A 25,568-nucleotide genomic window follows, 5' to 3' on the forward strand; every position below is an offset into this window, starting at 1 on the left:
CCTCTTTCATTTCTGATTTTATTTATTTGGGTCCTCTCTCTTTTTCTTTCTTCATGAGGCTGGGTAAAAGTTTGTCAATCTTGTTTATCTTTTCAAAGAACCAGCTCTTGGAATCATTGATTTTTTTTTTTGTATCATTTTTTAGACTCTATTTCATTTATTTCTCCTCTAATCTTTATTATTTCTTTCCTTCTACTCACTTTGGGCTTTGATTGTTGTTCTTTTCAAAGTTCCTTTAAGTGTGAAATTAGATCCTTTATTTGAGCGTTTTCTTATTTTTTGAGATAGGCCTGTAATGCTATGAATTCCCCTTTTAGGATTGCTTACCCAGTGTCTCACAGATTGTGGATGGTTGTGTCCTTGTTTTCATTTATTTCAAGGTATCTTTTGATTTCTTCCTTGATCTCATTGTTAACCCATTCATTGTTTAGTAACATGTTATTTAGCTTCCATGACTTCATGCATTTTTCAGTGTTCTTGGATGTTATGTTGTTGATATTCTGGATTTTTATCTGAGTTCCTTTCCAGCTTTAGTGTTGTAGGCTGGAGAGCTTAGCCTAGGGTTTGTTTTTTATTTTTTTTCATTTTTTAAAAAAATTCTTGTTCAAGTACAGTTATCTCCATTTTCCTACCACCGCTTTCCCCTGCCCAGCTTGGGGTTTAGACTCCATGCTTCTCAGGGGGAACCCCCCAGCTGCTGAAATACCCCTCTAGCACATCAGCTGCCACCAATGGGGGCCCAGCCAGCCCTCTCGCTCCTCCTCTGTACTCATTACCAGTTGTGTTGTGGTGAAGTGGTTTCTTGTGTCTGTCCTTTGTTATAAGGCTTTTCTCCAGTTAGTGTTCAGTTGGTTATTTGAGATGCTTTCTCTATAATTTAATTGTAATTCCAGCTTGGCCTGGGAGAAGGTTAGTGTAGCTTCCACTTATACTTCCACCATCTTGAGTCCTTAGGAACTATGAGGACAGGGAGTTCATTTAGGGACAAAATATGTAATCTTGCAATTTAATCAAAAACTTATTAATGATATAAGCTGTTTGAATTCTGTATCTTTCCCTTTGTTGCTAATCTTGACTCAGCTATGGTCCAGGAGAAAAAAAGGTGGTGGTGGGGGGCATATTCACACTGAGGTTTCCTGCCTTATCTTGATAACTAAATGAAGATTTAAATGTTTAGTAGTTTGTGATGTTAGTTTTGTGTGCCAACTTCACTGGGCCATGAGGTGCCTAAATATTTGGTCAAACATTATTATGGGTGTTTTTGTGAAGTTGTTTTTGGATAAGATTAATTTTTAAGTCAGTAGACTGAGTAAAGCAGATTGCTCTCCCTAATGTAAGTGGGCCTTGTCCAATCAGTTGAAGGCCTTAATAGAACAAAAAGTCTCTCCTTTCCTTGAACATAAGAGACTTCTTTCTGCCTGGCTGCCTTTGAACTGGAACATGGTTTATCCTTGCCTATGAGTGGCAACTGAAACATTTACTCTTCCTGAGTCTCAAACCTGGCAGCCTGCAGACTAGAACTCCATTGTCTCTCCTGGGTGTTTAGTCTTCCAGCTCATCCCAAGGATCTTGGAACTTGTACACACACACACACACACACACCCTAGTTATTCTGTTTCTCTGGAGAACCCTGATATACATGTTATTCATTCAGAACCATTTAATAAGCTTCTAATATGTTTTAGACCCTCCTGAGGGATATAAAAGAGATAAATAACTTTATACCTTTATGAAGCTCTCAGGCCAACATGCTATGGGAAGTGGGGATACTTTAATCGTCAAGAAATCCCAGTTCTATAACCAGGATATGAGTAGAGGCAAGTGAAGGCTTCCCACATACAAAAGGTGACAGTTGAGTTGGTCTGGAAGTTTCAATAACAGTTCACTAGTAGAAAATTGATTAAATGTAATAGAATGTAAAGCTTGAAGAAAGCACAAATTTTTAACAGTTTTGTTGAGTACCATAGCCTCAGTACCTATGAGGAGGTTTGGCACTTAACAGGATGTCAGTAATTATTTTTTGAGAGAATAAGTTATTTCAAGGCAAAGGACAGCACACAAACAGAGGAAAAGAACTGTGAAAGAGCACGACTGGGTGTTAAGGGTTGAGACTGTGAAGGGCCTTAGGTTATGTCTCAGAATTTGTCCTGTATCCAGACTGATGTTCTCAAAATTGAAATTAGGATAATGCCATTCCTCTTCTAAAAGCCCTTGGGAGGGTCTTTCCCCTGCATTTAGGATAAAATCCAAACTCATTCACTGGCCACAAACATCTGCACTGGCCACATGTCCAGGATCTCATTTCTGGACTCCATTCTCTGGTCCACTGGTGCCTTCCTGCCCCAGGGTCTTTGCCTGTGTTTCTGCCTGGAGTGTACTTGCCCTTGCCACATGAACAACCAAACTTCTAAATATCTTTAAAGTTTTATTTTAAGTGTCAGATTTTTTAGCACATCTTCCTTTAACTCACCAGGTGAAGTTGGGTCCTGATGCTATATGCTATCCTTGCCCTATATATATTTTCCCTTGACAACATTTTAGGCAGTAAATATTAGTAAAAATCACATTGTTTTTTTGGTATCATCCCCCTCCACCTTCATCCACCTTTAATACAGAGAGGCAGACACATGTGTATGCATGGACACACTCTTGCACATAACTTTAAGTTCTCATGAGAAATGATCTTTGTGTGTCTTATTCTTTGAGTGCCGTATGTCTATCAGTTTTGTGCTAACACTGAGGATTTAACAGTATATACGTATTGAATGAATAAATGAATGAATTAATTAGGGCAATATATGGATCCTAATAACCTTACCAGTGTTTTATTGTCATGACTTCTCTGGCCCATGGCTCTAGCATTTTAGGACATTGATTATCGATTCCTAGAGATTCTGAGGTGCTCTAATCAGACTCCAGCAGTTGCAGGTTACAAGGGCTGGAGGCTGGGTAGCAATCAGAGCAGTCTGTGTGCAGAGGTGTGTAAAAGGAGGGGGGCGGAATGGCATGTGGACACAAAGGGCAGCTAGAAAATGAGGCCCCCCCTGGGAATGATTTCTGATTTCCTCCACCGTCCATTTCTCCTGAAGGCCACAGTTCAGGAGTTGAAATCTTCAAACACTGTAGCTCTGCAGGGTAATCTTTGTGGGAGAAACAGTTCCCAGCTTGCAGGCATGGGTTTTGCTTACTTTTTCTGCTTTCTTTTCAAATGTTATTATTTCAGCATCTCCCTGGTAACCTTGACAGGAACCATCTCGTCTAGCCTAATTCACAGTGAAATGTGACCATTCTTATTATTTAAGGTGGAGGACAGGGCTGGATGATTGACAAGCTGGAGGGCCTATTCCCTTCTTAGGCAGTTGCTCTCCAGCTGATGAGATACCTGTGGCTGTTAGAGCCCTGGGCTTCTTTGGTCCACTATTTCTTGAAAGGTCTGCCCCCAGATTAGCACTTTAAGGAGAGCTGTTTTGCTTAGCTCCGATGTGGAATCAGATGGAGAAACACAATTTTCCAGCATGTTATAAGCTACATTTGAATTTCTTTCTTGATATAAAATGTTTTAACCAATTGGCTGTGATTTAGCTGATATTTTACAGAGGCCAGGGAGAATATAGCAGCCTCCCAGAAAAAAATCAAAAACAAACAAACAAACAAACAAACAAACAAAACTCCTCCAGAAGGAGAGGCACAGCTTTCTTGGAAGTAAGCAGACATTTCTTCCCAGGAGTGAGCAGCAGCTGACTCGTGTCTGTTCAACACTTGCCTTTGTGTCAGTAGCTTGTTGAACACTTTGTCAAACTTGATTTCACTGAAATCTCCCAACAGCTCTGCCAGGTAAGTTAGATTCTCATCATTGGGTAGATGAGGACACCAAGGCTCAAAGAAGTTAAGTGCTCAGTTGACTTGCTCTGTAAGAGGCAAAATGGGAACAAGGAATGTGAACTTCAAACTTCAGGCTCGGACCTGAAATTTGAGGAAAGGCACTAGAATTCTCCAAGGTTTCTTCAGTCAAAGACATGGAGTGTGGGAAGAATGGCAGGCTATCAGTTACTCACTAAGTATGGATGAGTGTCCACAGTAACGGCAAGCCCACACCGATCAATGTTTGGAAAGATAGGACAAACAGTTAAATAAACTAGAGGACAGTTAAATAGTAGGGGATGGGCCCAATTGTAGTTGCTATTGGATATTTAAGAATAGAGTGAAGACAGTGGCTAAAGAGGCTTCATGGCTCTGTAGAGACGAAGCAGAGAGGGGCATTCCAGGTGGGGAAGCAATGTGGGCAAACTGGGAGCAGTAGTACCCTGCCTGGTCTGCAGAGAGGTGGGAAGGCTAGGGGTGCTTTCGGCAAATTGCCTAGGGCCAGTCGCCTTCAGCCTCCCAGCATAAATCCAGTTCTGACTTGCTTATATCTCTGATTCATTGTTCCACCAGCAGAACTAATATCCAAAGTAAAGGGGGAGAGAGAACATTTTGCCTAGGAAATTATGCAAACCCCAAACCTGCAGAGTGTTAAAGAAAAAAACAAAAAACCAAAGGCCTTCTTTCCATTTAAGAAACTGTGACCACGTGTGTAGCAGGGAACATGCTCTTAAATATAGCCTTTGCACAATGTGGTGCCTCAGCCCCAAGCTCAAATGCATTGTTTAGCCTCCAGTAACTGCATCCGATAAAGTCGCTGGAAATGAACCAGTGCTGCTTCCATTGATCTGTTTTTCAATTCTCTGTTGTTTGCTGGAAGAGCCTGACTTGACTTAGCCCGAAGTAAGTGATTCGAGTAATCGGCAAATCCAGTGGAACTCCCAAGTCATTACCTCTCAGGCGGGCTGCTGGATTCACATCCTTCAGGTTGTCATCACACTTGCCGTCCACTCAGAGACTCACTGTCGTTTGTGCCAAAGAACACAAAAGCCGAGTGAGTGCCTGCATAAGGGGTTGGGGAAGCACTGGGGTCTGTTGGAGGCTGGCAGTAACCTGGAGGGGAAAAAAAGGCTTATTTTGACCAACAGATTACTGTGTGGGGATAGAGCGGTGGCTTGGAGGATGGGTTTTGAGGATCGATGTTCCAGGGACAGTGCTTTGGTTGCCATTTAACCATGCATGTGACAGGTGCTTTACTTACCCTCTCTCTGAGCCCTGGTTTCCTCACCTGGATGTGAGAATTAAGTTCAATAACCCCCATGGTAGGACATTAGAGATGTTTGAAGCTTCCATGGTCTAATGATTAAGAAATGGGCCACTAGCTGGAAAAAAAACTTTGGACAAACAGAGCAGTGATCCGCAAACATTTTCTGGCCCAAGGGCCTTTGTTGCTCCTACGTGGCTCTTGCGCTGCAGTGTGAAGGCTGCTGTAGACAGTATGTAATGAATGGGCATGAAATTATAGATACTGACATTTGAATTTCACACAGCTTTCACATGTCATAAAATACTGTTCTTCATTTGCTTCCCCACCCCACACCTTTCTCACTTAGCATTTAAAATGTAAAAACCTTTGTTAGCTTTTAGGGCATCCAAAACAGGTAGTGGCCAGACTTGTTCCATGGGCTGTAATTTGCAGCTCCTGAACAGGAGTGCACCTGGAGCTTAATCCATTGTGGATATGTTACAAATATCACTGAAATTTTTGATGCAGTTTCTATACAAACTTCCCCTACCCAATGGCTACTTTTCCAGTTGCAGTGTGTTATGAAGTACTGAAAAGCAAATCATTTCAAATGGCTTAAAAGCGGTCTCACTTCTGATCCAGAGCCCATAGCCAGTCTCACCTCTTTCAGGAAGCCCTCCACAATTCCTTCAGCTCTTCCTCATTTCCTTTCATTGACTTTCTCTCTTAAGCCTCAGGGTTTCACTCACAGGTATATGTAGTTTGGTTTGCACTTTTCTTTTAAATGGAGCCGGATTTTTAATGTCACAAGCATCTGACAATGTTGAGCCCAAATGCCCCTAATCCAACAGTCTGCCAGAGGTGCATGGTAGCCTCCCACTTCCGACTGGGTGTGCTGGCCCATCTCTTATTTGAAGCACATGCATCTGCTCCCATTGCTTCAGCTCACTCTTGTGCATTTAAGTTGCCCTCCTGTGAATTTGTGATTCTTAATATAAATTCTGCATCCACAGTTTCATAGCTATATTGTGTTTCTTACAGTTTTTTTTGAAAGTATTAAAAATACAGTTAAGTACAAAGAATAATGTCACAAGTACCTGTGTACCAACTACCTGGAATTAATAAATAGTAACATATTATCACTTTGGCTTTTGATTTTTAAAAGAAATGTGCTGGGCATCCCAGGTAGAGTAGGTCTTCTTGGACTGCCCTTTTTCATATCTTTTATTCTTACATCCTACATGGATCAATAGCTGCCATAAATTTGATGTATATTCTTCTAGCACATGTGTTGACACATTTAGTACATATTTAATTATTCATAAAAATATAAATGATATTGCTTTAAATGCTTTAAAAATATGTAATTTATCTAAATGCTATTATTCCCCCATATGTGTCTGTCACTCAATATTATCCACCTTGGGGTATATCCATCTGGTCCACACACTTTCAGTGCTACATGGAATTCTATCATGATATGAATATGCACAATTTATTTCTCCAATCTCCTATTGATGGACATTTTTTTGTTTCTGGCTTTGCATTACCACAAACAAAATTGTCTCATCTTTGTACAAGAACCTCCAGGCATAGAAGTTCTCTGAGTGGCATACCTACAAGTGGAATTGCTGGGTCATGGTCAATTGGCATTGTCACCATTATTTTGGAGTTTCCTTACTGTTTTATGTATCAGTCATATTCGCAGATAGAGTGCGAGGTCTTTTTCAGTCTGTAAGATTCATGAAGTGCAACTGTCTTATTCATCATCCCCCACAGCACTGAATGTGGAGGCTTGTGCATAACAGGTACTCAGCAGACATATGGTGAGTGAGCAATACTATTGGATGGGTCTGTGGACTATTTAAGGGAAAGGATGTATTTTACACTTTTTTTCTGATATTTTTAGCTCTTGGTTCAAGATTTGACATGAAGTAGGAGACTGAGAAACTTAATGACATAGGAAAACCAGTTGTCCGTCTTGTGGCTTCTCTCTTATAGCTCTGTTAATTAATTTCCTCCTCTCTCAAATGCCATCTTGAATATTCATTTTCACCCCCTTGTTGCTGTCTCTTAGGTTCTTTATCACCCAACTCCTGACTCATGTTTCTCAGGTTCACAGACTATAATGTCTCACCCACTATGACAGGCTTTGAACTTTCAAACCTATCCATGGAGCTTATTAAGTTTTAAGATCAGAGTTGTTTAGCCATAGAATAATTTCTTTAATTTAATTTTTCAAAATCATCTTTCTTACTTTTGCCTCTTCAGTTCTGATGCCTTTCAGCCTCTGAATCTTTCTCTGACCTCCCTCCCCTCCCAGTCCTTATTTTTAAGGCTTTTAATTCCTGCCTTTTTCCACCATCTCACCAATCATTGCATTACATAACTTAACACAGGCTTCGCTTGCAGGATTCCTTGCTGTTGATGCCCTGCCTATTTCTATTAAGGTCTTGTTCATGTCTCACTTTCGCTCAGTGCAATTCCCCTGCAGCTGCTGACCTCCTTTACCACTAATCTAATCTACGCCCTAATGGGAAAAGTCAGGTGGCATGGATGCACACCAGTAGCCAGGGAGGTGGCCTGAATTTCTGGAGACCTACAAGTGTTGGCCACTGATGGCTGACCTTCCCAGAACACAACTTTTTCTATTTTGATTTGAAATCTGTCCTCAGCAGCTTCCTCTGTGGAAGCCGATAGGAAGGCTTATGGAAGCAGGAGGCAAGAGGAGGCGTCAGAAGCCTAGACCTTTCAGAGCAAACTAGACTTTTATAGGAATGTTTTAAAAAGAACTCAGGGCTCCACATGTATCAAGTTCCTCCTATCAAGAACATTTCTGATATTTTTATTCAACAGTAGGAACTGAGTGTCTGCTACAAGATAGGCACTGTCCTAAGTGTTCTGGGAGCTGGGCTAAGGCATAGGTAAGATCTCTGCTAATAGGAAGTTTTTATTATAAAGCCTCTTCTACACCTTACAGAAGGAAAATCAGTTTTGTATGATGTTTATTTTAGTTCTAGTGTTCCATGATATCTGTCTGCAATCCAATTCTGAGTTTTTAATGGTTGTGGTTATAGAAAGAGAGGACTGGGGGGGCGGGAAGAAGAAAGAGAAGGAAGGGAGAGAGGAGGGGAGAAGTCAAAAGAAAGGAAAAAAAAGAGAGGGAGAGAGAGAAGGTACTACCATAAACCTCAGAGTTTCTTTAAGTTCTAAAGATTCTAACCCTTGCTGGAGCTTCATATTATTGCTTATCTATTTATCTGAGAAAGAACAGTACTTTCAATGAATGGAAGGGAATATCACAGAATCTTAAAAGTGGTTGCCTGCATGGTTGGGGGGGGGTCAATTTTCTCTAGTGTAGATTTCTATAATTTTTAAAATATTTATAATGAGAATGCACTCTTTTTGTAATTGATAAAGGCAAATCATTTATCAAAATGCACACATGAAAAAAAGTATCTCCTAGTTAATAAAATAGAGGGGCTGCATTTAAGTGGGTGACTGTGTGGTTCATACTTACTCTACCTCTGAGATTGTGACCTAAAGGAAAGGAAAATCTTAACTACTCATCATCCCTTGCAGTGCTACCTAATGCTCTAAGCAAATTAATACTAAGGCATCGCAAATAAATAAGCTACTAGAACCCAAGCAATGACAAGAATAGGAAACAGACAAGTCTCACCTATGGAATAAAAATTCAGAAACTTGCTAGATATTGCCTTCTGATGCAGTAATGGTTTAAATAATTTCAAGGTCATCTGGTTAATTTATGCTGCATTTATAAGTTATTGTGTATTTTAAAAATTAATGAAAGATTTAATTATAGCAAGGTTGACTGTGACCTTTTGTGGAATGACTTCATCATAAATCTGCTGGAATTTGAGAACTGTTTTCCAGGTTTTTAATAGTTTGTTCTCAAATTAATGACATCCAGCCCATGAAAGAAGTCAAGTCTGGGTAAAAAGATTGAGTTGGGATTTGCCGTTTCCTAGCAATGGTTAATTCTGAGTCCTGCACAGAGGTGGCAGGGAATGGTGTGTGACTCGCCAGAATCCATAGCAGACTTAACTGTTTACTTAGAGAAATGAGAAATAAATCCAGTGTGTCAGTGAGGAAGATTGCATGTAACCAGACTGGGTCATTGCAGAGCATTGGGTTTGGGGCACAGTTATCTTACATTGTCAATATGGAGACAACACCTGGACCAATGGGAGAATTCTTCTGCCCTGACACTCACACGGGCTCTCCCTCATTTATAACTGAAGGTCTCTGCTTGCCTTCCAGCTTGCTGGCCACCAGTGAAGCCCAACTTAGAGCCCATCACCCTAGTATATATGGGATGGGCTCGATGAGAACAGCTAAGCTGTCCCTGGAGGGGAGCAGGGTCATTTCTCCAGGGACAAGGGTACGTCATTGTCTGTGTCATCCTGATAACTCACTTAACCCAACAGACTGAGGAAGACTTTTCAGAAGAAGGGCACATCAAACATCAAAGAAAATACTCTCAGAAAAACTGGTAGCACACATCTATAGTTCCAGAAAGGTAGGCTAGAATTTATAAGACCTACATCACCCTTTAGATACAAGAGCCTGGGAGAAAAGCCTGAAAATTGTGGAAAATGGATTTCGGTTGAAGCTTTCCTTGGTTACCTGTAGGTCTGGATGTGATCACTTCTCTACTCCCTATTCCTCCAGCAATTGTTCATGACACTACCGTCATTTACAGTGCACCATGACTCAATCTGCAGGCTTCAAAAGTTTCCCATGTGGGGGAAAGAATTGAATTTCAGGAGAGTTGGGTTCTTGTTCTTTGTGTTCTTGAGCAGGCTGCTACCATACCTGAGCCTTGGTTTCCCCAGGCATCATATAAGAAGGGTAAGTCAAAGGTTAATTCCTAAGGACCCTTCCAGCATGAAGACTTCATAATTCTGGGGTTTTTTTTTCCTTCTATCTCAGGGACTCCCAATTAGAGAATAAGTCAATAAGATTGTCATAGTTCAGGTTCAAGTATATAATTCCCCATAAATTAGATTCTGTAGACTTTGAGACAAATAGGTCCATAAGTGGAGCTCTCTAGGTAAGTCTCTACAGATTTATCTTTTCTTCCTTCCTCCAACTACATTTGCAGTTTTATTTATTTCATGGTGTTTCTGCCTTTTGTGCCTTTTGAGATAGAGCTAAGAGGTCCCTGTAGAGTACTAAAGTACCAAATGCACAAATAATTGCTAATGAGTCATACCCTTAAAGAGGGGTATGAGCCTTGCTAAAAGCACAGTATTGAGGACTGTGTTATAATGTTAGCAGCAACCGCCTAAGTTGGACTCTTGGTTCTAGCACCAACTTGCTGTGTAACTTTATTAGATGAATCATTTAATTCCTTTAAGCTTCAATTTCCTCATCTGTTAAATGCGAATGATAAATGAAATGAGATAATCTAGGCAAAGTAGTGAGCCTACTATGTGTTCAATAAATTCTTACCAATATAGTTATTTCTAAGTATTCTTGTTATTTGATTGACTTTTACTAGAGTATCTACTGTTTGAAAAGTCTTGTAGTAGACAGAGGTCTTGGAACTATAAAAACATAAGTTATCTGCCAACAAAATTCTCAGATATTCAACAAAAGACATAAATTATTATAGTTAAGTACATACTGTTATATAAAAATAATTTTAAATTATTCATTTTTTATTTATACTATACATTATAGATATACAACACATTGAAACTTCAGAATTCTGTTAGGTATTATTCTCATTTTGCACATGATGGAACTGCAGTTTAATTAGTGTGTGTAAAGAACTTCCATAGATCTAGGATTGGGGCTCAAAGGTCTCTTGTCTGATGCCAACACCTTTGTATTTAACCGCTTCATTCCCCTGGCTCTCAGAAAATCAATATATGACAAGCACTTATGACGTGTAAGGTATAACATATGTAAGTTGCAAACTTCTAAGAGCTTAAAATCTAGCAAGAAGGGTAAGAAACTTATGTGCATACATATTCTATGAATTTTGATACCTCATGGAAGTGGTAAGATAAGATTCAAAATACAGAAAAAATGCTAAAAATTCAGAGGAAAGTGATATTTTTTTCTCTTTGGAGGAAGAAAAAGAATTGAGGAGGAAGAAAGATAACAGAAGGCATAATAGAGAAGTTAGCATTTAAGTTGAAACTAAAAAGAATAAATCAATAATATAGAATAATCTTAAAATCTGTGGAGCGTTGTGGTTATATAGTACAGAAACCTACAAAAAATACAAGGAGAAATTGAAGATTTACAATATCTTAGAGGAATATTCTAATAAACTTCATGTACAAATGAGTAGACTAAGCAGTCAAAAAGTTAGTATGTATTTGGATATGAATAATACTATCAGCAAGCTTTATTTAGAAGACCTCTTCTCAAGAAACAGAGAACACATACTTTTAAAGCAAACATTTAGTATATATATTTTTAAAAATGATTATATACTGGGCCACATGCAAATTTTCGAGTAATTTCAAAGAGCTAATATCATTGAGATCATGTTTTGTCTAAATAGTGTAATTAGATCAAAATTTTAAAATAAAATGATGATAAGGAAAACAAAGGGAAAAACCTCATACTTTTGTTTCTTAAAGAGGAAATCAAAATCATCACAATGAAGTCTTTAGACTTAAAAAACTTTTCTTTCCATCTCCTCCCCCTTGCCCATGCCAAGAATTACTGTCTATATTTGACTTGAGATTTACAGAACGGGTAGGCACTGAACAAGGTAAGATGTGGAGAAATGCCTCCCAAGCAGGGCAAAGGCAGACATTAGGTAATCATGCCTCTTTTAATGAAACAACTGGAATTCTATTTGAGCATAAGTAACAATGGGCTTGACAGGAAATGATACTACAAAAGATGGTGGATGCCAGTGAAGGAGGCTCTTCAATTAGAATCAAAGTTCTTCACATGATGTTCATGACTAAGTCTTGTGAGGGTTCGAGGATAAGAATAGGCACATTGGGACTTTTCTACACAGAGGTTGAAGGTGCAAAAATAAATAGAGTTGCTAAGGTAAAGTGTAGGGGCTAAGAAGAAAGCTTAATTAGGACAGTCAGAGATGGGAAGAAGAAGAGGAAGGAAAGAAGTGCACTTAGAAAAGTAAGAAGAAGACAAGGAGAATATGGTGGTGCTGAAGCAAAGGACTAGTTACACCAAGGAAAGTCCTCTGCCTCTATGGAAGAAGATCATCACCTCTTCATAAAGGACCTTATGTTTAGAAAAGGGAGAGAGATGACTTAGACTTGGAATACCTGAGCATTCCTTCTAAGAGGAGGTGGTATTTACAGAGACTTGAGGTGAAATTGGGGCAGGCAGAGAAGAAAGGAAGATGTTTCTAATGAACAGCATGTCAAAACAAGGTCTGAATCAGGAATGTGTGTGTGTGCACATGTGTGCTAAGGAATCTAGCTATTGTCATTAGCACATGTGTGTGTGCACACACATGCATTCAAGTGTCTATGTGGAGTAGACATTTGTACAAAGAGAAATAGAGAAGTTTGTCTGGAACAAAGAGGGAAGAAGGAAACAAAGTTTGGAAGGGAATGAGAGGTCCAGATCAGGGATAGAATGCTAATTCTGGAATTGTGGGTTGTATTCCATAATCATAGTTTCTGTGCAGGCATGTATCTCATTGGAATAATACTTCAAGATAATGTCTGGAAGGGGGTGAAGAATGTCTCATGACGATGGCTATTTTGTCTAAACAAGTGAAATTTCATGAGGAGGCAAGAGGTTTTCAGAGCATGGATTACAGTCTTCAGCCCGAGGAAATGCAGCCAGTAAGAGCTTTGGTTTCAACTTGAATCCCAGCTCAAGCAGTATCTTGAACATGGGACTGGAGCCTCAGTACCCACATCTGAAATTACTGTCTGGTTCTCAGGGCATTGTGTGGGGGAGGATTCAGGATGATAATAGCTGTGAAACATTTAACAGAGCCCCTGGCATGTGATAATAATGCCACCAGCTGTAGTCATTACTATTATCAACACAAGGGAATGAAACTTAAATGGAGTTGGTAAATGTGAGAGGTTTTTAGGTGTGTAATGAACAGGAGTGAATATTGGGCTGGAGGTTAAGAGAGGGGACCAAGTTGAGGACTGAGTGTCTGCTGAAACAGAAGTTTCTAGCCTGATGACTGAGAATTCAGTTGAGGCAATAACAGAAAGAGGAAAGTCAGGAAGGAGTTGATAGAGTCAGCTTTGGCCTTGTTCTGTTTTTTAGGGTTTTCTTAAGAAAGTTAAAGATGGGAAAGTTGGTGGTTAGAAAAGCTCAAAATGCAGGTGCTGGAGTCATGCAGGACCATAAGGGAAAAGGAGAGGTCTCAAGGCAGGTATCTGATGATAAACATTATCCTAGCTCAGTTCAGTCAAATATTCCTACAAAAATCATTCTGCAGTGAAGTCTTCCTTATCAAACTGGCACTCTTTGATCTTTCTATTGCACATTTCTAGTGGCTTCCTAGTAATGAATCCTGTCCTTTTCCTTTCTGAAGGATTGTGGTCAGCCACTCTCCTTGAAACTTCTCTTGGCTTGATAACTATGTATAAAAGTTGGAATAATTAGAGATGGAAAAAAAAAAAACCCCAAGTTACTAAGCAGGAGAGAATCAGCTGACCCAGAAATGCTCTCTGATAAAGAGAAAAACATCTTTACAGAGCCTACTCCTCTAATTACATTTAGTGTGGCATTGTTTCCACCTAAATTATAGCAATTATATACCAAGATCCCCTTTGAAATCATTTAATTAATGAGTAGGTAACCCTCTGTGTGTATGGAATTCTAATGAAGTCTTTTATTTTTGTGAACCAACTCCCTCCCTCAAATTAATCATTCCCCTCCCCAAAAGGCTTACTCAGTACTGGATGGTGGATTAGAGAAAGTGCGTTATTTAGGGTCCCAGCAACTCACCATTGTCATTTGTGGAAATTCTAACACAGTCCAGGATAGCCAGGGACAGTGAAGCTGCTGCTATTTTCCACCTGAGATTGTTTTTGTCCTTCTAAACCCCAAAGGACACAAAACTCAGCCACGTTCTTTGGCCTAGAAATAAGGGCAGCTAAAGCTATTACCCCAATTTTGGAGGAAGTGAATGATTTGATAGATTAATTCTACCCATTAATCAACCCAGAACTATTTATTGAGCATCTGTTATATTAAAGAAGTTCCAGTGAAGACAAAGATGAATGACTCTAGATAAATCCTTTGTGTATGGGGTCACTGGGAGATAGATAGCTTGTACACTGGGAGGTAGACATAAGGAATGAAAGAAAATAAACTCTTGAAAATTGTCTTGAAAGGGCCACATTTCATCTAGGCTATTTCTGCATGCCATCTTTTGAGTATGTATGTCAATGGTTAGAAGTCATCTTCTGTTGAAAGATAAAGTGTTTTGTTCAAGGTCAGCTAGCTAATTTAGTGGCAGATTAGGACTAGGAAAAGAAAAAATCTTCTACTTCCTTGCCTAATACTCTTGCTATGAGGCCCAGAACACCTATATGTTAAAAGTTAAACAACAGCACAAGAGCATAGCATGATACTGTGACCAGAGTACACTAGGATCAGAGGGGTTTAAAAAAAGGAAGAGAGAGAGAGAGAGAGAGACAGAGAGAGAAAGAGATGGTCTCTTTGGTTTATAGAGCGCAAGAAAGTAAATCTTCAGTAGAGCCAAAAACTTTCATGAAAAAATCCAGGTGACAAGGTAAAAAGAAAAAGAAAACCAGAACTAATAAATTTTCATTGATTTTTTTCCCCCTAAAAATCCATATAGTGAGAAATGGCTTAGAAAATTCATTTCTTTTGTCCAATGATAAGGAGCAACTTCTTTAGGGAAACTAAAGGGTAGGCTACCTGTTTGCAGACAGTCGTCTTTATTTACATATGAGGTATCCACTTTCTCCAAGATTCTATAGATATCAAACACACAAACACACACACACACACAAGACGAAGAAAACCCATGTCTTTGAGGTTAGTATGTACGTTGGAAAAAGCATTTTGGGCCGAAATTCTTGAGAGCCCTAGCTGAGCAGGTCCTTGGGTTGAGTCCCTGGGGGTCCCAGTAGCAGGAATGATGGTGATGGTAATGAACATTTGCTGCCCATTGAGATTCCCAAGATTTTCACATGCATTCTCTCACACAATAGAGTTTTGATTATGCTGGTAAAAAATACAAGGGTGGGCAAAAGTAAGTGTATATAATACAACTAAATAATACAATATTGAATAAATAAGTGAAAATGCAAGAATAAACTGTTTCATGTAGTCACAACTGTGAACCTACTTTTGCCCACCAGCCTACTTTGAGTTAAGGAGACAGACTAGGAATGCATTTCTGAAGGAGGTGTTCAGAATAGTGTTTCTTGATAATTGCAAGGAAATTGGACTGTGGATGACAGTGGATTTGGCCACACTAGAAATTGCCTTGTTCCATTGACATTCAGTAATCAATCAGCCACTTTTTTTGTCAGGTTACAACTGTTGAAAGGGTCTATGGAGTACAAAGAAATACAAGAATCCTTCTCAGACTTAGGAGTTTTCTTAGTGGTTGAAAAAAATCTGACCAATGATACAAGAAATTAAGAAATTATCAGTAAGTAGTCTAGAGCAGTGTTTCTAAAAGGGTGGTCCTGGTTCCAGCAATATAGCATCACCTGGGGACTTAGAATTGTGGATAATCAGTCACCTAAAATATACCATTCAGAAAGTCTTGGTGTAGGCCAGCCTATGTTTCACAAGCCTTCTAGATGATCCTCATGCAGACAGTGGGGGACCTCTGGTCTAGAGATAACAGGACCATTTGTGCTTCTATGGAAATAGCGCTCAGCATTTCTGGAACAGTCACAGAAGACTGTCTGAAAGAGATAGCACCTGATTTGGGATGTTATCCTATTAGAGATATGTTGTCATGTCTTAGGTTCTTCTGCTCTGCCCATTTTTTGAGTTTTCATATTCAGTTGATATATGAACCAATTTTTCCTCCAAAAAAATACCACAAGCGGGATGAGTACCCTGCACCTACTTTATTGGTGATGAGCTTACTAACTTAAGAGGAATATTTTCATAAGATGAATAACTTTCATATGGAAATTTTATTTTCTATTACTAATTAGAAAATATCTGGGTTTTCTCTTTTCCCAATCCAGAACTAAGTGGACCTTGTCACTTAGGACGGGGATGGTCTATGATGATGGTCACCCTAATTTCTCGGCTGAGTGCTCACTTTCACAGACCCCATCATGATTTTCAACATCTATCCTAAGGGTAGTTAGGAAAAGGAAGGAGAAATGCTGGAATTTAAATTAGTTCTTATTTTGTCTCCTTCTTAGGTTGTTGTGTTTCTGTCATTTTTTTTCAGCTTCCATGGGCTCTAATCAGAAGAGCAATGAGTGGCTACAGTATTGAGCAGAATTAGGGAAGCCAGATCTATGCAGAAGATAGGCCCTGTGTCAGAGTCACATGTGCCCCACAGCAGGGGTCCCACAATAAACTTTTTTTCTCCCAGAGCTGATCCTGGATAGAGAGAGGAGGAGTACATTAATTTCTGAAAGTTCCTAAGGGTTTTTACCTCGCTGGTCTTAGTTGGAGTCCAATGAGAAAATGAGCAAAACTCATAGTCCTAACATTAAATATTTAAAATTTTGCATCTGGCATAGGTAAGAAACCACTTGGGAGAGAAAACTAGCACACTCCTAAGTGAAAATATTAGTATAACAATATACAGCCTGGGGAAAGACCTGGGACACACAGTCTAAGAAAACCTGGGCTAGAAGCCAAAGAAATATAGATGAAAGGAATGCATCTGCCAGATTGCAGAAGAGAAAAATCTGAATTAGCCCACAAGTCCTGACTGGGGACCTATTTTTGTGTTCAGTCCTGAAATGAGCACTCTGAGATCCTAAATAGATATTCCAAAGAGCTGGGAAAAAACAACACGAACATTCTTAGAGATGCAGGGTCAACCAGGCCATGCACCTGAATGATGCTTGTATCCTCTGCAACAAGAGCTCTGGGAGAGGGTTGAGCCTGAGCTGGAAGTTCTATGCTTACTAATCCTTGAGCATTCTTTTCCTTTATGGGCAACTCTGTTTATTAGAAAGATCTCTCACACTTTTTAAAATCACACTTTTTTTTAGTTATTTTTTAATAATCGAGAGATCTGCCTAGAATGATCACTTATTTATCTTCTCTCTCCTGCCCCTTCCTAAGTCATCTCCAGGTAAGTCAGCCATAATTTTCATACTACTTCTTCAACAGAGAGATGAAAAGTGGTCTTGAATCACATAGTCATCTGTATTAATTTCCTGTGGCTGCTGCAATAAATTACCACAAATTGGTTGGATAAAAGAACGGAAATGTATTCTCTCACAGTTCTGAAGGCCAGAGTCCAAGGTCAACCTGGTAGCAGGGCCACACTCCTGCTAGAGTACTATGGAGGATTTGTTCTGTCATTCCGCCTTCTGGTGGCTCCCTGACTTCTAACCCCAGAAATCCAGTCTTTGCCTCGGTCTTTACATGGCCTTCCCCTCTCTGCATGTTTTTTTTTTTCTTTTTCTTTTTTTTTAATTATTTTTAATTAAATGTGTTGAGGTGACGTTGGTTAATAAAGTTATGCAGGTTTCAAGTGTACAGTTCTATGATCCATTACCTGTATATTGTATTGTGTGTTTACCACCCAAAGTCAATTCTCCTTTCATCACTATGTATTTGTTCCCCTTTAGTCTTTACTACCCCCTCCACAGCACCCACCCTTTCCTAATGGTAACCACCATGCTGTTGTCTCTATCTATGAAGTCTGTTTGTTTGTTTTTTCATTTATTGCTTTCAGTTTTGTATCCTGCATATGAATGAAATCATGCGGTTCTTGACTTCTTTTCCACCTGACTTATTTTGCTTAGCATGATATTTTCAAGATCCACCTACATTGTTGCAAATGACAGTATTTCATCTTTCCTTATGGCTGAGTAGTATTTTATTGTATATATATGGACCGCATCTTCATCCAATTATCTATTGAGGGACTCTTTGTTTCCAGGTCTTAGCTACAAGGAATAATGCCGCAATGAACATACAGGTACATACACCTTCACAAATGCATGTTTAAAAGTTTTGGGGGTAGATACCAAGAAGAGGGGTGCTGGGTCACACTGGACTTTGGGCTCACCTTGATAATCCAGGATAAATTCACCTAGAGATCCTTAGCTTACAAATCAAAGACCTTTTTCTAAATAAGTTCTCATTCATAGATTACAGGTCATATTTCTTTGGAAAGCCATTATTCATTTCAGTACATAATCACTCTTTTTTCAATGGTTCATAAACTTTGGGAACTTTGAACCATTGAAAATCTGATAAAATATATGTAGTTTCTCCATAGATAAATACTAATGCCAATAAATGCATATTTTTACTTAAAATTTCAGGAGATTCAGACTCCACTATCACCATCAAAGCTCATGCACGTACTGTACATTAAGATACTTAGTCTGTATCATTATTGAATGATGACATCCAGAATTAACTATTGTTTTTCCTTGTGATCTAGTATAGAGTAGACCATGGATTTTCCTCTTTTGTTCTAGGTAATATATTGATACATAATTCTATATTAGTGTATTCTGATATCACCTTAATTATGTTTGTCTCTCTTAAGTATATACTTGTATTAATCACGTTGTGTATTAAAACTCTTAAGCTGCTATTATTTATTATTATTATTTATTATTATTATTTAATCAATGTTTCACCAAGCCCTGTTTCTTCTACCTAATATTTATGTAGTTGCCAAGAGGAGGGGCTGACATTTCTTCCTGCTGTGTCACATGCTATTAAATTAAACTTGTCTCTCATTTTGTCAAGTCCTTCTTGGGTCCTGATTCTGCCATCAAGTATATTGACTGTTTCTTCCAGCTTTGTGTCATCAGAAAATGTGATTTTCAATGATGACCATTATTTTCATGTCTTTGAGTCATTAATAAAAATGATGAACAAGAAAGAACAGACAGCAGAACCTTGCAGCTGACTACTCACACCCTCCCTTGTGGCTGATTTTAATGCCTTAATTAGGTACTGTTCAACCACATAATTTTACTAGTGCCTGGCTCATATTTTTTCACCTTTTTTTCAAGACTGCTGTGGCAGACCATGTCAGATGCCTGGCTGATAGGTAAATCATGTGTCTCCTATTTCCCTCTCCTGTCTGCCTAGTAATCTTTTCATAGAAAGGGATGGGATTAATCTGACATGATATATTTTATGATCCATGAAATAACTGTAAACTATTTGGAGTAGGCAGAATGCTTGGTTTAGCATCACTAATATCCTGCTACTCAGAGTACTCCAATCAGGGAAGACTTGCTAGGGGAGGTGGCATTTGAATGTAGCAGGATTTGGATAGACTGGATAGAGAGGGAAGAGATACTCATCAAAGCTTCCTCCCACTGTTACTTTTTTCCTGGTGAGCTTTCAGCTTAACTCTCCTGTCTTCAAACAGATAGAACTTTTTGATGAGTAAACTGCTTTGTTTAAGATGTAAAATGGACTGACTCATTACCTCTCCATGAAACGAATTAGAACTAAAAGGTGGAAATACCTTAGTTGTGACCTGGTATGGATATATTGGATAAGAAGAGCACTGGACAGAGAGAGAATGCAGAGCATAGGGAGAACCAGAGAGGATACTTGTAAGTTTGCTCTGCTCCACCCAGTGTTGGTCATATGATCCAGGATATTCAGATCCACAGTCTCTACTACCCAGTGCTCAGCTAAGACTGACAACAGAGACTGGACAGTTTTACAAAAGTAGGGACCCTCAGTCTCCTCCTCAGAAGTTTGTTTAATCTTCTTTTAGACAAAGCTCTAACGAGTTTTATTTAATGTTGAACCATTCGAACATTAAAAGTCACTTCTTGAGGTGTATTTTAAGTTGTAAGATCTATAGAAAAATCCAATTTCTTTCCCTATTTTACAATCTTAACCAGCTCCCACCCTTCCAAAAGCAACCTCATGTTTCAGATAGCAAAAGGAAATGTCCCCTGAGGAGAGTTGGTCTCTTGATGGCACTATAAGAGTACCTGAACTTGAAGAGAGAAAAATCTAGGGCTGGGAGCATGATTAAGTCTTGATGAAATGGAAGCCATCCAATTCCTTGAAAGACTTCAGTTGATTTAAGTTCCCGGCATGATTGGTCTCCCCTTTACATCACTGTGATAGATGTCTTGCATTGTTATTACAAGACATGCCACCCAAGTGTAGTATGGATGATCAATCTATTTTTATAGAAATGATCGATTATTCATATTTATAGGGCTATCAACTGCTGGGCTTTGAAAAGGTCAGTGTGGATTATCTAAGTCACACACGTGGCCTGCATCTATACCATACATAAACATGAGTTTCTTTTATGAGACTCCTGGATTTTTTAGTGAAGTGGTGAGGAAGGTGGTATTTACAGGAATTAAACAATGGGAATTTAAATAAACTCATTTCTATTCAGTCAAAATTTTGGAATTGGCATGGTCATACTTTTAATTAGCTAACCCACCTCCCTCCCCAACATACATAGATACAATCTACTTTACAGGTAAGGAAACTGAGTCCTCATCAGTGGACATGAGTAAAGAAAATACCATTGTTTAGAATTAAGGATGGACACTCCTCTCCACTCTATCTGAGTGGAGAATTTTGGACTATTGGGTGAATTTTTCCTTCTCCATACTTTTCCAAATTTTAAATCTTTCCTGTAAAGCACATACATTGCTTTTGCAATTTAAAAAAGGTTGGTATTTAAACCCACTGTGAATGACATGCGTTTGGTTGGTGTTACATATACAGTGGACTTTCTACTCAGTGGCCTTCAGAAAACACACTTTGAGAGAACCAGTAAAGTCCAGGCTGCAATTCAGTCCTCTATCCCCACAGTGTTTGTGCATTAGTGACTGACTATGAGGTTTTCTCTGTTGTCTTTTCCATTCCTCCCTTAAACACAGCGTCTTTGGCCACTTCAGTCTCCGCTCTGAATGGCAGTTGGTGAAAGTGGACTACAAATCTATCTTCAGCCGACGCTGCACCAAAGAAGACTATCAGACCTGGCACCTACTTAATCAGGTACACCACACAGAGGGTTGGGTGGAGGGGGCCATGCTGGCTTCTAGGAAGAGGAGCTATTGAAAGTCCTGTTGGTCACATCTGGCCCTTCCTATTTGGAGGAGGAAAGTAGTGGGTCCTTTGAGGATAACACTGGATTTGAGGGGAGGGTTGAAGCCCACACACCCAGGTGCAGTAGGGTTAGATGGTATTTGGGACTGTTTTGCACCATGGGATCCTGATCTACTCATTGAAGTCACTGAGAAGAAGGGGTTTAGGGTGGGTAATCTGGGGTTTTAGCTCTCTCCATGGAGAAATAAGCCCAGTTAGCTAGGAGGCTGACCTTCCAGTGGTTCAATCATTTCACCTTCTCCTGGGGAGGATGAAAGCATTTCTGTGACCAACCTGGAGTAAGGGCCCAAGAGCATTGGGAACAGGGAACTAAGAAAGGGTGAGGGGTGGGGGTGACGGCCTCTACCAATAGCAGTTATTTATTGATACACAACATAGTCAGGCTTCTGTATTCTTTAGAACCATCGGGTCCTTGTAACTTGTACCAACTTCTCCTGTTCTTTTTGCCCTTGACTAGGAATAAAGACTTGGGCATGGTTATTAATCATAGAGAAGGAGCTTCAGGTCAACTTCAGTTTTACTCTGAAGATGATGAAAAAATATGCCAGAAGTGGAATCCTTTCCACTAGAATTCCAGATGAAGCCATTTGGGCAGTTGCCTGGTGGCCTGTGAGGGTGACTGGAGTCTTTGCGTTCCCTATGGAGGTGGAGAAGAAACAGGATGAAGTAGACATCATTGGCCAAGAGGTGTGGCGGGGGTGAACAGTGTGATAGGCCAGCCTTGCATAGTGTTCCTTTGGTATGGTAGTAAAAGAGCAGCCCTTTTATCCTTTAAACACCCAAATGGTTACTGGGAAGGATATTGCTACAAGGCAACCAAAAGAGAATGAAAAGCCTAATTCCTCTTGTTGAGAAGCTGGTTGGCTTCACCTTCTTTGTGTGTTTCTGCCTCTCTCACTATGGACTTTCTTTCTAAGGGGGAACCTTGTGTCATGGGAGAAAGGAAAATATTCAAGAAACGCAAGCCAGGAGCTCAGTGTGCCCTGAGCCGAGACTCCTCAGGGACGGTGGTCTCAGAACCCTGTGTCTGTGCTGACTCGGACTTTGAGTGGTGAGTCCCTTGGCCTCTCAATGCCAGTTTCAACCAGACATGTTACCTGTTTAGGGGGGTGAGAATGAAGATGAGTTAGGGGAGGAACTACTGGTCTGTGGGCCTGACTACCCCAGTTCCTGGGCCAGATAAGAAGTCTGCACCTGTAAGAGGGAGAGAAAGAGACCTTTTCACAAGGAAGATTACCATTCTATGAGAGCATTATGTCCAAGGGGGATTCTTATCTTCACTTAGGAGCTTGGCAAATACCAGAGAGACCATGCTAGGCACTGACAGAGATCAGAGAGCAGTTTCCTTGAGGAGTAACCTCCAGACAAGTTTGCTCAAATTGCGCTCTTCCACTTGGACCCTCATCATCATTTTTATTCCTCCCTCCAGTGACAACTACAAAGCACAATGCGAAATCTCACTTATTAGCCAATAACTCACAAATTTCCCAATATGTCCCTTTAGCCCTGGCCTCCTTCTCCTCTAGCATGAAACATCTGTGTTCATGTATCTGCTCCACAGCTTTCCCTCTTGAATGGAACTTCATGTGGCCAAAGCAGAGCTCTTGCTGAACCTTCACTGTTGGAACCAGTTTTTCAATTCATCTTGCATCCCTACAACATCCAACTTTTTCCAGCCTCAATAAAACACACAGACATCCATTTATTTACTTAAGTAAAAAAATCCCAGGGCGAGCTTAATTTTTTCCCTTTTTCTCACCCAAGTCATCTGCAAGTCCTTGCAAGTCTCTACCTCGAAAATCCATTCTAACTCAAAGCACCTTTGCCCATGTCTACTGCTGTCTGGATCTTTCCAACAGTTTACAAATTCCTTCTCTATTTTCACACTTGCATCATAAAACCTGTCCTCCTCGGAGCAACCGTAATCATATTTTAAAAGCCAAAACCAGATATTATCACTCCTGTCCTGAGAACACTCCAAAGGCATCCCTGTACCCTTAAAATATAATCTAATCTTTTTTTCTTGGCTTGCTTCATGGTAGGTGATTTGGTCCACTGTTACCATTGTGCCTTAATTTCTTACTATTCTTCCCTTGTTCACCGTGGTGCAGCCACACTACCATATCCTGTACCTTAATTAATCCAGGCTTATTCCTAGCAGAGGAAATAGTATGTGTGAGGATTTCTTCCAAATTTCAGTATGTTTAGATCACTCATGTCTCAGTAAAAATACCATTTCCTCAGAAGTGCCTTTCGAGACCACCTGATCTGACCTGCACCCGGGTGCTCTAGAGACCATCAGGCTGTATTTTCTTCGTAGTATTAATCACCGTGTGGAATGATCGTGTTTCTGATGGCTTTACTATTGCCTACCTTCCCCAGGGAAACATAAGTACTGTGAGGGCAGGAGCTTTAGTTTTCTTCATTGTTGCACCCTCAGAGACTAGGTGATAGTAAGCACTACATGGTTGTACCATGTTTCTGAATGTTGTTCCTTTTAGGAGACTCAAAAATATTCCCAGTTCTGGGAAGGGGCACATATCATTCTGATCCCAGCTGAATGAATTCTTCCTTCACATCACAGTCTAAAGCTGATGTTTACTTTAGACATTTTAATAAGCCATTCCAGATTAAAAGATAAAGCTAAGGGTCTGGGTATGAGCCTATAACCATGGAAGGGGCAAGACAATGATAATTACATTGGGGCTTTTCTGTTGTTAAATAACAGGAATAAGTCCAAATGGGCACAGAATGGCTGCCCCTGCCCAGCCAGCAGCCTCTCTCCTATTTCATCCATCCTGTTTCTTAAACTTGATTTGTGCTTGAAGCCACTTTCTGCTAGGATGGTAACTGGTAACTGCAAGCCAGCCAGATGACGTTGACTCCCTCCTACTTGCTCCTCATCCCTGAACTCATGCCTTAGAGAGCTTGGCTTCAGTGAGAATTGGCCAAATGGGTTGTGCTATGGAATTTAAATTTGAATATCAGGGTTCTGTCTGGCAATTTTGACCCTTTGGAAACAAAAGACATTTTCACACTTGGGGAGAATAATTTTCAATTATTAACCACAATTCAGCCAAAAACTCATAGCAATGTATACAGTAGGTCACTCAGAATTATTGTACATGACATTTTGATGTCAACCTAAATATTCAGAATGTGAGGGTCAGGGTTCTTTTTGTCCTTCTGCAGACTGACTCCATGGAGCTCACTCTCTTTGCATATGTCACTCTGCATTTTCTCCTGTGTCTCTCTGAGTTGCAATGGTCCCTAACCCATTGTTGGGAAAACTCGCAGTTGAGAAAGAAAGAATTGTAACATAAATATTTTTTTCAGCAATTGCATGAACATTTACTATTCTGAAAAAAAAAATCACAGCTCTGATATTCACCGTTTTTGACCTTGGGGGAAAAATTTTCTTAATATCTTTGATTTCACCTTCTCAGCTGTAAAATATAAATATATAACACAGATCTCATTGGGTCCTAGGGAGGAATAAATGAATTAATATATATCATTAATGTATAAGGCATTTATCCTAGTGGTGTAGGTATCCATATGGTAGCTGTTGCCGCTGCTGCTGTTAATCTTGTACCCCAGGGTTAAGTGGTCCCCGTGGTATTTTTAGCAAGTAAACCAGAGCTTATACATTCAAATAAGCACCATCTTTATAGTTGTACCTTCGGGTGTTATCCATTTATTCCAATATTGGTGGCATTGCTTAAAATATTTCTAAGTCCTTCTTTGGAACTGCTTTCAGAATGCAACTATAAGTAAAGTAGCAGGGGGTCGGGGGGTGTCCTTACAAGGTGTTCTGCGGCTCACACTTGCATTGCAGAGGCCATCTGGACCCAACGACTTGTAATGTCAGCATCATTGCTACAACATTTTAATGAGAAGAAAACGAGCATCTGGAATGTAAGTTACTTGACCAAGGTCATATAAGTAGGAGAGAAATAGCTGGGTTCAAATGCAAATCGAGCTAAATCCCATGCTCTCTCCTCTATATCATGCCATTTCTCAGGAAGTCAAACAAAGTCTTTATTATTTTAGATTTACTCTATGTTTCAGAATGAATAGGGCCCCCAAGTTAAGTTATTCTAAATTTAACACTCAACTTCAAATGACCTAGGTTAACTGTTGTTGGTGAGGTTTAACATAGAATGTTCCATTAACTCTAAAACAGTTATGAATGAAGTAGACTTGCTCATTG

The 25,568-nt window shown here is 39.7% G+C and overlaps 1 protein-coding gene across 1 annotated transcript in view; it reads left to right on the forward strand.

Annotated features, from left to right (window-relative positions):
• The window catches only part of SORCS3 (sortilin related VPS10 domain containing receptor 3), a 535,770-nt gene that overhangs the window by 469,533 nt on the left and 40,669 nt on the right, over nt 1–25,568 (forward strand). Inside the window, exons 15-16 of the mRNA XM_054581475.1 lie at nt 21,127–21,244; nt 22,273–22,406. Of these exons, the coding sequence (XP_054437450.1) occupies nt 21,127–21,244; nt 22,273–22,406 (252 nt within the window). The remainder of the gene's footprint in view (nt 1–21,126; nt 21,245–22,272; nt 22,407–25,568) is intronic.

This window comes from Pteronotus mesoamericanus, unplaced genomic scaffold (genome assembly GCF_021234165.1).
Source record: "Pteronotus mesoamericanus isolate MK-2021 breed Mesoamerican mustached bat unplaced genomic scaffold, CSHL_Meso_final contig_657, whole genome shotgun sequence".
In the NCBI taxonomy this organism is placed as follows: domain Eukaryota; kingdom Metazoa; phylum Chordata; class Mammalia; order Chiroptera; family Mormoopidae; genus Pteronotus; species Pteronotus mesoamericanus.